Consider the following 13,289-nt stretch of genomic DNA (forward strand, 5'->3'; position numbering starts at 1 on the left):
TCACTCTCTCTGCCACATCAGCATTCCCCACTGATGGTGTGGTTATGAGGACCAGAAATGTGGTTGCAACAAGGGGACCCACAGACAGAAGGTGCCTTGGGCCGGAGACACACACTTGCTGTCTCAGAGAGATATAAGGGCAAGTTCACTTGGCCATGGCTCTAGCTTGCCACTTAGCCTGCTGAGCAGCTCTGGGTTGTTTTTGCGTTCTTTGGGCAAAGGATATGTGGCCATGGGTTCCACCAGTCAGTGGCTGAATTAAGACATCAAGACTATCAAGTACTTCCTGCATATTTGGGGATACTTTGTGCCTCTTATATATTATTTAGTGCTCAGTTGCCCCAGATATTTAGTACCTGTGCTTAACATGCATGTGCTCTACTTACTAACTACTGATCTACATTTAATGCAAACTGTAGGTTTAATCCACCCCGTTTGTTCTCTTGTCTTCTATAGCGTAATTAAATATTCTTAAATGATAAAAAAAATGCACATTAGAAGTGGAATCCCTCCTAGGGAATCACTAGCCCCCCAGTTGTCTGTTTCTCTTTGGGTGCTACGTGATGAATGGAGACTGAAACATTCATTTTTTCATATTATTTCTGTTTTTAGTAATAGTGAGTCAAAGAAAGTAAAGGAGAACATGGAGAAGCATTCAGTGCCTGCTCTTTGCTTTCATGGTCAAACGTATTGCTTGGAATGAATTGTGTCTCCCCAAAATTCATATGTGGGAAGCCCTAATTCCCAGTGTGACTGTATTTGGAGATACGGCCCTTAAGGAGGTAATTAAGGTTAAATGAAATCCTAAGGGTATGGCCCTGATATGATAGGATTAGTGTCTTCATGAGAAGAGACGCGAGGGAGCTCCTTCTCTCTGTGTATGAACATGAAGTAAAGGTTTTATGAGTACACAGCAAGATGACAGTGCCTTGCATTTTGATCTCAGACTTTAGCCTCCAACTGTGAGAAAATAAATGTCTGCTGTTTAAGCCCTCAGTCTATACTATATTGTTATGGCAGCTCGAGCAGACTAATACACTTATGATACATGAAAAGGCAATTTAAAGAGAGACAGTTTTAACTTATAGATGTAGTAATGCTGAGCATTCTTCCCTGTTAACAGAATACAGTTTAATATCCACAGATCGTGTACATCTCCTGACAGCAACTCCTTTTTGTTTGCTTCTTTCTTTCTTTGAGCCCGTACCTTTGTTTTGAGTCATTGAGTATTTCCTTCAGAATCATTTTGTCAGTTGTGCAGTGAAAAAAATGCCACATCATGTGAGCACCTGAATTCTACAAAGAACGTACCACTGTTCCCCCAAATCTGAAGTCTACAGATCATTATCTTTAGGTGCAGCCTTGCTCCAGAACTCCCCATTCATCAGCTTTCCCTCAGTTCTAGAACTTAACTGGCTTTGCTTTTTTTTTTTTTAAAACATCTTTATTGGAGTATAATTGCTTTACAATGGTGTGTTAGTTTCTGCTTTATAACAAAGTGAATCAGCTGTACGTATACATATATCCCCATATCTCCTCCCTCTTGCGTCTCCCTCCCACCCTCCCTATCCCACCCCTCTAGGTGGTCACAAAGCACCAAGCTGATCTCCCTGTGCTATGCGGCTGCTTCCCACTAGCTAGCTATTTTACATTTGATAGTATATATAAGTCCATGCCACTCTCTCACTTCGTCCCAGCTTACCCTTCCCCCTCCCTGTGTCCTCAAGTCCATTCACTATGTCTGAGTCTTTATTCCTGTCCTGCCCCTAGGTTCTTCATAACCATTTTTTTTTAAGATTCCATGTATATGTGTTAGCATATGGTATTTGTTTTTCTCTTTCTGACTTACTTCACTCTCTATGATAATCTCTAGGTCCATCCACCTCACTACAAATGACTCAATTTCGTTTCTTTTTATGGCTGAGTAATATTCCATTGTATATATGTGCCACATCTCCTTTATCCATTCATCTGTCGATGGACACTTAGGTTGTGGCTTTGCATTATTGTTACTGAGCTGAACTTTGGGTTCACTCACCCGATGAGCAGCAAAGCGAATCTACTGACACTGGATTGTAGTGAGGAAAAGTACAGCTTTTATTTGCAGGATGCAAAGCAAGGAGAATGGGCAACTAATGCTCAAAAGACCTGAACTCCCTGTTGCTTTGGAGCAAGGGTTTTTAAGGCAACGTTAGGATGAGGGTCACAGGTGCATGGTTAGCTCAGGGACATTCTTCTGACTGGTTGGTGGTGAGGTAACAAGGTGATGTTTTAGGAGTCTTAATCATCAGTTTTCTGGTTCCAACCAGTCCAGGGTCTACATGCTTGTGGTCAGCATGTAGTCAACATCCTCCACAGGGTAGGGGTCTTAGTTTCTGCAGAACAACGCAAGATATGCATCAGATTGTTACCTGTATCCCTTCAGGAGGAACTAGGAGTCCTGTGACTCTGCTCTTCAAGCTATTACTACTTTTCTTGCTTGACTGCTTTTCCTGTGTTTCTGCATTTTCTCACTTCACTAATTAGTAACTGTTTGAGTCTGCTCTTTGGAACTTGGGGAAACCCTTGGAGACTAAAGCTTTTTTCTGCAAACAAGAAGTGGGGACACAGAGGGGCTTGTACCCAGTAGGGTCCCGCAGGGTTTCATTTTTACTTACTTTATCTCTTTATGCCATTTGGATTTGTTGACAATTGGGGGTTAACGTTATCTACATTGTTATCATTATTGTTACATTTACCCAGTGATATTGGAAATCTCAAAGAAAACTTGCGGCATTGCTGTTTGATTTCTTAGAGGAGGGAGGGAGGTTGAGTCAGTAAAGAGGTACTAAATAATGATAAATAATTTTACCCTGAGATGTGTAACCAAATCACTTAGATTTGGAATTTTAGAGAAGGTAGAAGGGAAGGCATTGTTTGGTCCAATCCCCACATTTGAGAGATGAATAGAATGAGACCCAGAGTTATCAGGTTACATCTCCAAAGCCTACAGCTAGCCTGGAGCAATTTTGACTTATTCATCCATTCAACAGCTATTCCAGGCCTTGAGCAAGGAAAGAAAGCAAATATATTCATAGTACATTTTATATTGAATTAATTAGTTTTCTTAGTTATCTTGCATTTTTAAAAAAATCATAAACTAGATATTAAATCATTAATAATCCTGTCTTTTTGCTGAAAAAATAAATATATGTTTATCATTTTTGAGAAAAAATCCATTAGGTATGTAATACTTTGAAAAATACAACTGATACTAAATATTGCCCTAAACCAGATGTATTAATGTAAAAATATTAAATATAAGTTAGATCATGTGACTCTTCTGCATAAAATATTTATTCCTACCTTACTTAGAATAAAATCTTGAATTCTATAGTGCCCTGATCTGAGTGTGATAATTGGGTTAAGGGGTCATTTTATATTTATTTTGCATAGAAAATAAAACTGTATTACCACATTCATGGCATGATTTTATAGTTGCCAGATTTGATTTCTCATGAAATTCAGCTTGTCTAAGTTAAAAAGTTTTTGTGGGTTTTCTTGAGTGTCGTCATCTGACCTATGTATAGTGCCATGTCACAAAGTTCAAGTGGAGAGAGCAGACTTGGAGCATCTCCAAAGGACAGATGGGGCCCCTGCTCATGTCTCTTATAGTTGCAATTTATAGTTTTCTAATCTGGCCTTTCAAAGCTAGAACTCTGACTTTCTCTGTATCTTAGATATTTAGAGATAAGCAGATAAGACCCAGTTTTAGAAGGTACTCTAAACTCTATAGAATATACAAAAGAAGTCTCTTCCAGTTCTAAAATTCTATCAAAGTGTTATTTGACTAAGGTAGGGTAAGATAATTGGGTAGTTTAGATGGGACAAATGACTTAAAAAGTGAATAATTTTGTTTTTCTTTTTACTTACAAAAGCAAAAACACCTTACAAGATAACTTATTACCTTCTCCCTGCTCATTCAAAGGAGATAAGAGATGCCAGCAGGAACCTTAGGGCTTGCAATTGAAAGGACCAAGAAAAGATACACTCCATCATTCCTAGGAAATCTTCATGGCTCTCAGGGAACTTCACTTCCTCTACTCTTATCAGAGTATGAGTTGTGGAGACAATACAGTATTCAATGAATATAATTCCCTGGATCCCTCTGGTGGAAAAATGCATTTCCTGTTTCCAGTCCTGGCTGCAGGAAATCATACTTTCTAATCTGTCTGCTTTACCATTCAGCATACAGACTACTGTGTTTCATGCTCTACCATTCAGAACTACGTTTTTACCGACATTTAGTCCTGCATTTCCTAGAGTGTTAAAATTTATTTTAAAAAATCTGGACAGAGGGTAGTTTCTCAGCCATATTAACAAACATGGTGTGAGCTGGGACATTGAAGGATTAATGAAAAATAAGGATTAATAGCATTTTCTTTAAAATATCTGAAACCTCAGTTGCCTCTTATCAAAGGGCAAATTTGAAACTTTGACATTGAAAATGATCAAAGTCAAGTTTTTCCTGTTTTTAGAAGTAGCTGGTTTGACCTACTTCCAGATAAAAGTATTTTGTAGAGCTGAAATTGTGTAATTGAATTCTGGTGTGTTAGGAGACACCACGATGAAATGTCATTGAAGCAAAGAGGGAAGATTATGAAGATATTACCAGATGTCAAAGCTGAAAAGAAAATTTATGAAATCCAAATTTATGAAATCCAAAATTTAGTGAATCAAAGTTCAATTTATATTCTCACAATATGTGCCACTTTCCTTACAGTGGGAAGCCTTCTTAGCGTGGTGTGATAGATGTTTTGCACGACTCTAACACTTTTATCTTTCTTGTCTGGCTGAACAATGTGGAAAATAGATGCATACAAATAATATGGGCAATGTTCAATAATGTGTAAACAAGTAAGGTGTATGCAAGTATAAAATGTCCCTGTGTTTGATTTCCATTCTTATTCAGTCTTCAAGCCCATTGACTTTGCAGATTTCAGTGTGGCTGGACCAGAATTACACTTTGTTCTAGGGGTCTGTTTGATTTAACTGTGGTACCTCCTTCCAATGGAATGCTGAGCTACTAAGCTCTCTTGGTACTGATATAGAAAGAAATCAAAAGTATACTATTAAAAGGAAAGGGCAAGTTACAGAACAGAGTGTACATTGCATTTTTGTAAGATGGGGAAAATAAGATTATAATATGTGTATGTGTTTGTATATGCAAAAAGAAATACTGAAAGCATATACAATAAAGTAATAAAAGATGTTACCTGTAAGGAGAAAGGCAAGGTCAGAGGTATACAGGAACATGGGGAGGACTGAGATGTCTCAATGTCTATCTTTTTATATAGTTTGTTTTTTGAAATGAGAATGTATTGCCTATATACAAAATTATATTTAAAAAGTATGTTGTTATTACATGTGTACTGAAAATGTTTTACCTTCAAGGAATAGTTGAAATAGCTTTTTATTATCCATAATTTGTTCATTAATTTAAAAGTAACTTTCTTAATAAGTTTATTATCCAAAATTTAAAAATTATCATTATATCATTAAAATTTCTTTATAAAATTTCATTTACTGTTACCACAATCAATGCTAGGTTTTGTCTAAGGAGAAAGAAACTGAAGGCTTTTATTTATGTATCTTTAATTAAAAAAAAACCATTTAAAGTGCTACATTAAAGTTTCAAGTGGAACTAGTTTTTCTCAACTCTGTTCCATTTATTCTAGTGTAAGACCTTTACCACAAACCAGATTGGGTGAGGTTGGGTCTAACTTACTTTGAATTCAATTCAATTCAACAAGTGTTTATTGACCTCCTACATGCTATGTACTGTTCTAGGCACTTGTAACAGAAAACAAAAACAACAATGATCCCTGCCTATGTAAACTTAAATTCTAGTTGGAGTGAGCAGGAAGCAGAAAATAAATATTAACAAATAAGTAAATCAAATAGTGTTTTTATTAAGTACTGTTAAAAACTAACTTTTTAAAATAGAAGATAAAATCATGATCTAATGCAAATATAAAATGAGCACCTATCAAGATTTTTTAACTCACTAATTAATGAGGAAACCATTAAGATGTTGTAACTTGTTCAAAGGAGAAATAAAAGAATTACATGTTTATATCTAGTAATAGGTACACTGAAATAATTTTACAAATAAATGTAAAAACTGGTCAATATTCACAGATCACTGAGCAATTACATTCCACCAAACACAGCTAATTTTCCTTTCTATGGACAAAAATAATTTGCATTCAGGTTTCTTCTACATTCCTATCAACAAGAATCATTTGCATGATTGTCAGTTTTCTGTTGCATTTCTGTGGATAAGAATGTACTAATGTCTGTGTTCTACAACCAATGGAGTAAATTCTGAAAGTGAGAGGACTTTCTCTATCAACAAGGTTTAATTGTTATGGATCTTTCCAGTGATAACAAAAATAAACAATCAGTGGTACCACATTTAGAAGACTAATTTTTTTGTGGCTCTAGAAACATAGTTTTGATTCTTTCATAAAAATAATAAACCACTATTTATAATACTTTACTTATCCCCAAGGAGTAGCTAATAGTATGGAAACCAGGACTGTTACACTTTTTTTTTTTTTTTTTTTTTTTTTTTTTTTTTACTGTTTTGGGTGTTTTAGGAGATTTTTTTTTTCCCTGTCTACTTGTTTCTTAATCAAAAACCTGGGTCTGGAATTTTTGGTAAAACAAAATGTTACCTCTCACTGCTTATTTGCTTTGCTGATTCTTTAATGGAAGTTCTTTTTCATGTCTCAGATGCTGGGAACTTAGTGCTGGAGACATCAAGTGGATTTATCAAGCCCCAATCTTAGCAGCTATCGGGGTAAGTTTAAAAACCTGTATAGTTTAAATAAAGAAGAAAAAGATGCGTAATTAAACTACTGCTAAAACCCAGAGAAAGTTTGTCTGTCACTTTGTTTCCTAAACCTCACATTACAGCAATAGCTGTTGGGAAAGTCTGGATTGGGGATCAGACCCTTATTCATGGCTGACACTGCGATCCGTGAAGAAAGCGCATACCCTCCCTTTAATCTGCCAACATGTAGGGAAAATTCCGGGACTTCAAAATATCTATGAACATTTATAGGTTCAAGCAGTTGGGGCGGTCCTTAAACTCTTCCCCCTTTTCAGCCATTATTTTATAAAGTTCTGACCACCTGATCACCTGGTAATAGGTAGGAGGAGGGGGCAAAGATGTAATAGCAAGAGAACAGAGGAATTATCGAGAGAGAAAAATGATAGTGTGATTTATTATAAAACATTGCCTAAAGCTTTTATTTCACATACTTTCCCCAAGGAGTTAAGAGGATTCCATACTCTTTTGGACTGTCTAGTCCAAAAAAGACTAGAGTTGGCAGTCATATTGCATGGGACTTATCTGCCTGTATATTATGTCTGTGTTACAAAGGAAAACAAAATCACACACTTTGTGTCTAACAAAACTCACCAAAATGCTCAATATTCTGTAATAACCTAAATGGGAAAAGACTTTGAAAAAGAATAGATACATGTATATGTATAACTGAATCACTTTGCTCTGCACCTGAAACTAACAACATTGTTAATCAACTATGCTCCAATATAAAATAAAAATTAAAAAAGAAAAAAGAAATGTGTACTCTTGACCTTCCCTGAAGAGTTATGGTATTAGCTTCTCTGTGGTTTGATGAAGAAATTATACCACCTTGTGTTTTCCTGGTTTTCATGTATTAACCCAAGATTATATACATCTTTAAAAAAGGACTGATGTCCCAATATTAAATGTTAAATAATTTGAAAGTAATATAGCAGCCTGATTTTTTTCTATTTTTTCATTGAAGTATAGTTGATTTACAATGTTGTGTTAGTTTCAGGTGTACAGCAAAGTGATTCAGTAATACATATCTATCTATATCTATCTGTCTATCTAGCTATCTATCTATTCTTTTTCAGATTCTTTTCCATTATCGTTTATTACAAGATATTGAATATAGTTCCCTGTGTTATACAGTAGGTCCTTGTTGTTTATCCATTATATATATAGTAGTGTGTATATGTTAATCCCAAACTCCTAATTTATGCCCCCCCCAACCTTTCCCTTTTGGTAACCATAAGTTTGTTTCTATGCCTGTGAGTCTATTTCAGTTTTGTAAATATTTTCATTTGTATCATTTTTTTAGATTCCACATATAAGTGATATCCTATGATACTTGTCTTTCTCTGTCTGACTTACTTCACTTAGTATGACAATCTCTAGGTCCATCCATGTTGCTGCAAATGGCATTATTTCATTCTTTTATATGGCTGAATAGTATTCCATTGTGTGTGTGTATACATATATATGTATACACACACACACACACATATATATATATATATATATATATGTATACACACACAACACATCTTCTTTATCCATTCATCTATTGATGGATATTTAGGTTGCTTCCATGTCTTGGCTGTTGTAAATAGTAGCAGCCTGATTTTTAACCAATTTTTTCAGTGTTTCTTTGTTCTCCAGTTTCTTACTTTTCTCATTTTGTTTTCTTTTGGACAAGGTGTGTCAGCATGTTGGCATGATGGATCCAGAAGTACAGCCATTCATGTGGTTGAGGTTTTGTAAGATCTATCCAGATAGTCAGGTAAAAGCTTATTTATTCATAGGAAAAATGCAGATAGCAAGGTAGAAGAGATTGAAGAGGAATCTTCACTTCAGAAGCTCATTGCTGTAAATATATAGAGGGGAAAATAAAGTACCGAAGTTTTAGAGAAGCCAGTTTGTACCCTTGCTACAGCAGCCTGTTATCAAATTAGACCCGATTCTAAGTCTTAGGGGAAGCTCAAAAATGGATTGTGGAAATGAACATATCTACAAAACAAAAACAGACTCACAAACATACAGAACAGACTTGTGGTTGCCAAGGGGGAGGGGGTGGGGGAGGGAAGGATTGGGAGTTTGGGATTAACAGATGCAAACTATTGTATATAGGATGGATAAACAACAAGGTGCCTACTGTATAGCCCAGGGAACTATATTCAACATCTTATGATAAACCATAATGGATAAGAATATGAAAAAGAAGATATATGTATAACTGAGTCACTTTGCTTTACAGCAGAAATTAACACAACATTGTAAATCAACTACAATAAAGTTTTTAAAAATGGGTTGTGGATAAATGAATGAATGACTTCAGTTTAGAAACTCATTAATTTTAATGAAGTGCTGCTGTATTAATGTAGTGATAAACCATCCCATCAAACCTAGTGATAAACTATATCCCTGAGAGATTATCAATAAACTTAAAGAAGATAATTAACTTTATAAATTAACTGGGGTTTACTTCTCTGATTTCCCTTTTATGCACTGATATGCTAACTTGTCTGCATTTCCAGGCCTTTAATTTTCTTTTCTCTCTCTTCCTCCTTTATTATGTTTGCTCCTCCATCTCTTACTACCATCTTTTTAAAGGGATAACCCATGTCTTAATACTTTTTGTGTCTTCAGTGCCTTGTACTTGAATTGATAAATAAGAGGTAATTAAATATTATAAAAATGAGGCAAATTTAAGAACATTAAGTTTGTGTTTTCATTTGATGAAAAGGAAGGGCTTATTAAAATCCAAGGGATCTTTGTAAAATTACTAGGAATTGAAGCAAAGAACAGTGGAGAAAAAAGTAAATCATAGGACCTTTTTCACTGAAATAGTTGATTTTTATCCAAAGCTTTGTTGTTTATTTACAGATCTTAGTTACTCACATCAGCAGTGTGGATGAGAAGTTTATTTGGTGAGGTTTCTAAATTGCAATGTGAAACAGTACAGTTAGGTGATTATAGAGGTTCTGAAAGATTCACCATTGATGAAAGAGAACCAGAAATGATGGTACACTCAATAAATTTTGAAGGAAACTTAGGTGGGATGCCATTTTCGTCTTCTAGAACTAATATTATGAGCAATGCAAAGCAAGAATTCTTAAATATTTTTCCAATATTACAACATCCATTTAATCTCAAAAATCAGAGAAGAGATTCAAGAGCACCTTTCTGTTCACTTAAAGTTACATTTTTGTTTCTTTATTACAATTCAGGGTTATCTCAGTTCCTCTTAAGGTTTCCTCACTTTACTGTGGAAACAGCCTATATGGGACGTGGTGCACCTGGAGCCCTGGTCTCAGCACCTGGAGTGTAGTACTCCTTCCTCTGAGCTCTTCTGTGTCCTGAAGCCAGGAAGAATGATACTAATAATAACAACATACACAGCAAAGTGCTTACCACCATTGGGCACTGTTTTAAACACTTCATTTACATTGATTGATCTAATCCTCCCAATAACTCTAAATGAGGAAACTGCCCAAGGTCACTCAGCTAGTAAGTGGTGGAGCTCAGATTCTAATTTCAGGGTCAATGTCCCTACCTAGTGAGCTCACAGTAAATAATGTGAGCTCTTATAATAAAAAGCTTACATCCCGCACTTATAATAAAAGCCAACATCCCTGATAGTCCAGAGGAGACCCTGTCACTCATGCCTGCACCCTTTATGCTCTCTGCCTTAGCCTCGTTGTTTCCCTTTCGGTTCCTTGAACTTCTCCATGGCTGCCCCTCTCAAGACTATTCTTCATCTTGCCCTGTACCCTTGGAAGGCTGGGATATGCTTCCTTCTACTCCTCCCTTTAAATGTCACTTCTTCATTGTGGCTTCCTTGTTGCCCCCAATCAAAATTAGGTCACCTGTCATAATCCGGAGAGCACGGTGAGGTTTTTATTTCTCAAGATCATCATCAAGTATAATGCTTCTGATTGTTTGTTGAATGTCCATCTTGCCCACTAAACTGAAGGGCTTTTGTGAACAAGAACCATATTTTTCTCAACTTCTATATTCTAATGCCTTGTAATTTTCCTGGCACAGAGTAGACTCTCAATAAACACTTGCTGAAAAAATAAAACATGCATACAAAGTAAATATTCTGGGACACGGTAAGAGGGAAGAAGTGAAATAAGAGCAGAAAGCCAGTATAATTACAGAACTTTTGAGTCCATTTTACGCAACCTTTTTATTTTCTAGAGAAGGAAACTAAAGCCCACACAGATAAAGGTCACACAGCCAGTGTAACAAAACAAAGACTATAACCTGCATTTTTGGACCATGTTCTTTTCACTTACATTCCAAAGCATGTCAGAATTTTTTCTTGAAGTTATGGGAAAATAATCTTTTCAATTTTATGGCTACATTTATAATTTTTTATATGTTAACTTTAGAATAAAAGTTTGTTTGTTTTTTAGTCTTGCATTTCGTAGTATGGATGAGTGTTCATAGGTTCTAACTTGAAGAAGTCATATCAAGAGAATTGAATTTCAGAGATAATGACAGACTTTAGTACAAATTTGGAAGGAACAACTTGATTTTGGAATCATAGAATCTAAAATTGTAGCACGATGGTTTTCTGTGTTTTGTTCATATGTGGTAAAATTATGTTTAAGAGAATTAGGGTCATTTGAAACATTAATTTTTGTTCTGAAAATAAATGTCTCTAAATATAATTAATTATTCACCCTCAACAGCTTGCTGTTGATTTGAAGATGATTTTAAGTTCTATATAGCATTAAAATATGAAAGGAATGGGCTTCCCTCGTGGTGCAGCGGTTAAGAATCTGCCTGCCTAGGGGACATGGGTTCGATCCCTGGTCCGTGAAGATCACAGATGCCGTGGAGCAACTAAGCCCGTGCACCACAACTACTGAGCCCGCGTGCCACAAATTCTGAAGCCCGCATGCCTAGAGCCTGTGCTCTGCAACAAGAGAAGCCACCACAATGAGAAGCCTGCACACCGCAACGGAAGAGTAGCCCCTGCTCACTGCAACTAGAGAAAGCCTGTGGCAGCAATGAAGACCCAACGCATCCAAAAATAAATTTATTTAAAAAATATGAAAGGAATATTTCCTAATTGACAACGGGACATGAAGCATTGTTTTGGTCCTGGGCCTCCCAGAGCAGCATTAGGAGGAACAGTGTGCTTGGCCCACAGAGCAGGAGAAGCCACAGGCAGGGCAAAATGGATTAGAAGTGGTGAAGGTGAAGTTGGCAGAGGTGATAAATCCCGACCAAGCGGGACACTGCCCCCTGACACCCGAGAACCTACGTTTTCACTGGTGTCAACCAGAAGAGACTATAATAGCTGAAGAGAAATAAAACCACAGACATAAAAATACAGATTGTAAAATTGAGCAGATTTGCTCATGAGCATTTACAAGATGGTCTTTGAAGAGGCCAGTAATATGGGGTGGAGAGAGCTTTGGTCTTAGTAGAAATCTGAGATCTTGGATTTACAGGTTAGGGAAAAGAAAAACAGAAACTCTGTGGTATTTGTCTTTACTTGTTTCCTTCATCCTGTATTAGTCGGCTTCATCCCTCCATCCTTTCATTCATCATCCTCTGATGTGTGATCAAATGGTCTTTCTAGTCCCTGCTCAATTTGATTTTTACCAAAATGTCTTTTCTTTTGTCCCTTGACAGAGTTAAATCTCTTTCTATTTATCATTTGATGAATAAATATTTTGGAGTGCATTTTTTGCTTCATGTTTTATCTCAAAACGTTTTCTTCATTAACCCTCAAACAACTTTGAGATTGGTATTTTCATTATTCTTAGTTTGAGTCCAAGAGCAGTTATGCAACTAGCTTAGGTATATACATTTAGAAAGTGCTGTAGTCGGAGTCAGGTTCAGGCAGTGTAGTTCCAGAGCCCACAGTTATCCCTGTTTGTGGTAATTGAATTTAAGTTCTGCCAGTGTTTGCCAGGGTGAGAGCACATACCCTGGTGCATACGTGCAAGGTTATTAAGTAAAATCACTTAACATTGAGAATACTGGTCCCTCTCCAACCCTTCTGAACACATCTTGGAGGTCTCATTTTGATACTGGTCTTTAACACTTTTCTAATGTGTGTGGTGTCTTCCTTTGGGGGATGGAGGTGGGGGACAGGCAACCCAGTCTAGGTAAAATTTCATATGACTTGTTTCCATTGTATTTTTACAGTTGCCTCTTGCTTGTAGCAGCTTCTATTGGTTTTCCACTGATGGTAATGATATGAAATTTAAATAATTTAATAAAAGTGGATTGCTTGAAGAAGGGTATTAAGTAAATAATAGCAGATGAATAATATTGATATGGCCAAAATCATGGTGGTGACACCCTAAGCCACTTGGAAAACGCTGAACTAGATCAGTTCCTTTGACAATGAAATTTGGAGTTACTGAAAAAGGCCTGACCAGTGTAACCAGTGAGTGTCCACATG

General features: G+C 36.3%; 1 protein-coding gene across 1 annotated transcript in view; it reads left to right on the forward strand.

Moving 5' to 3' along the window:
- PTH2R (parathyroid hormone 2 receptor) overlaps positions 1 to 13,289 on the forward strand; it is a 102,934-nt gene that overhangs the window by 67,671 nt on the left and 21,974 nt on the right. Inside the window, exon 9 of the mRNA XM_024738377.1 lies at positions 6,778 to 6,844. Coding sequence (XP_024594145.1) covers positions 6,778 to 6,844 — 67 coding nt within the window. The remainder of the gene's footprint in view (positions 1 to 6,777; positions 6,845 to 13,289) is intronic.

The sequence above is a fragment of the Neophocaena asiaeorientalis genome, unplaced genomic scaffold, assembly GCF_003031525.2.
Source record: "Neophocaena asiaeorientalis asiaeorientalis breed wild unplaced genomic scaffold, Neophocaena_asiaeorientalis_V1.1 scaffold258, whole genome shotgun sequence".
Classification (NCBI taxonomy): Eukaryota; Metazoa; Chordata; class Mammalia; order Artiodactyla; family Phocoenidae; genus Neophocaena; species Neophocaena asiaeorientalis.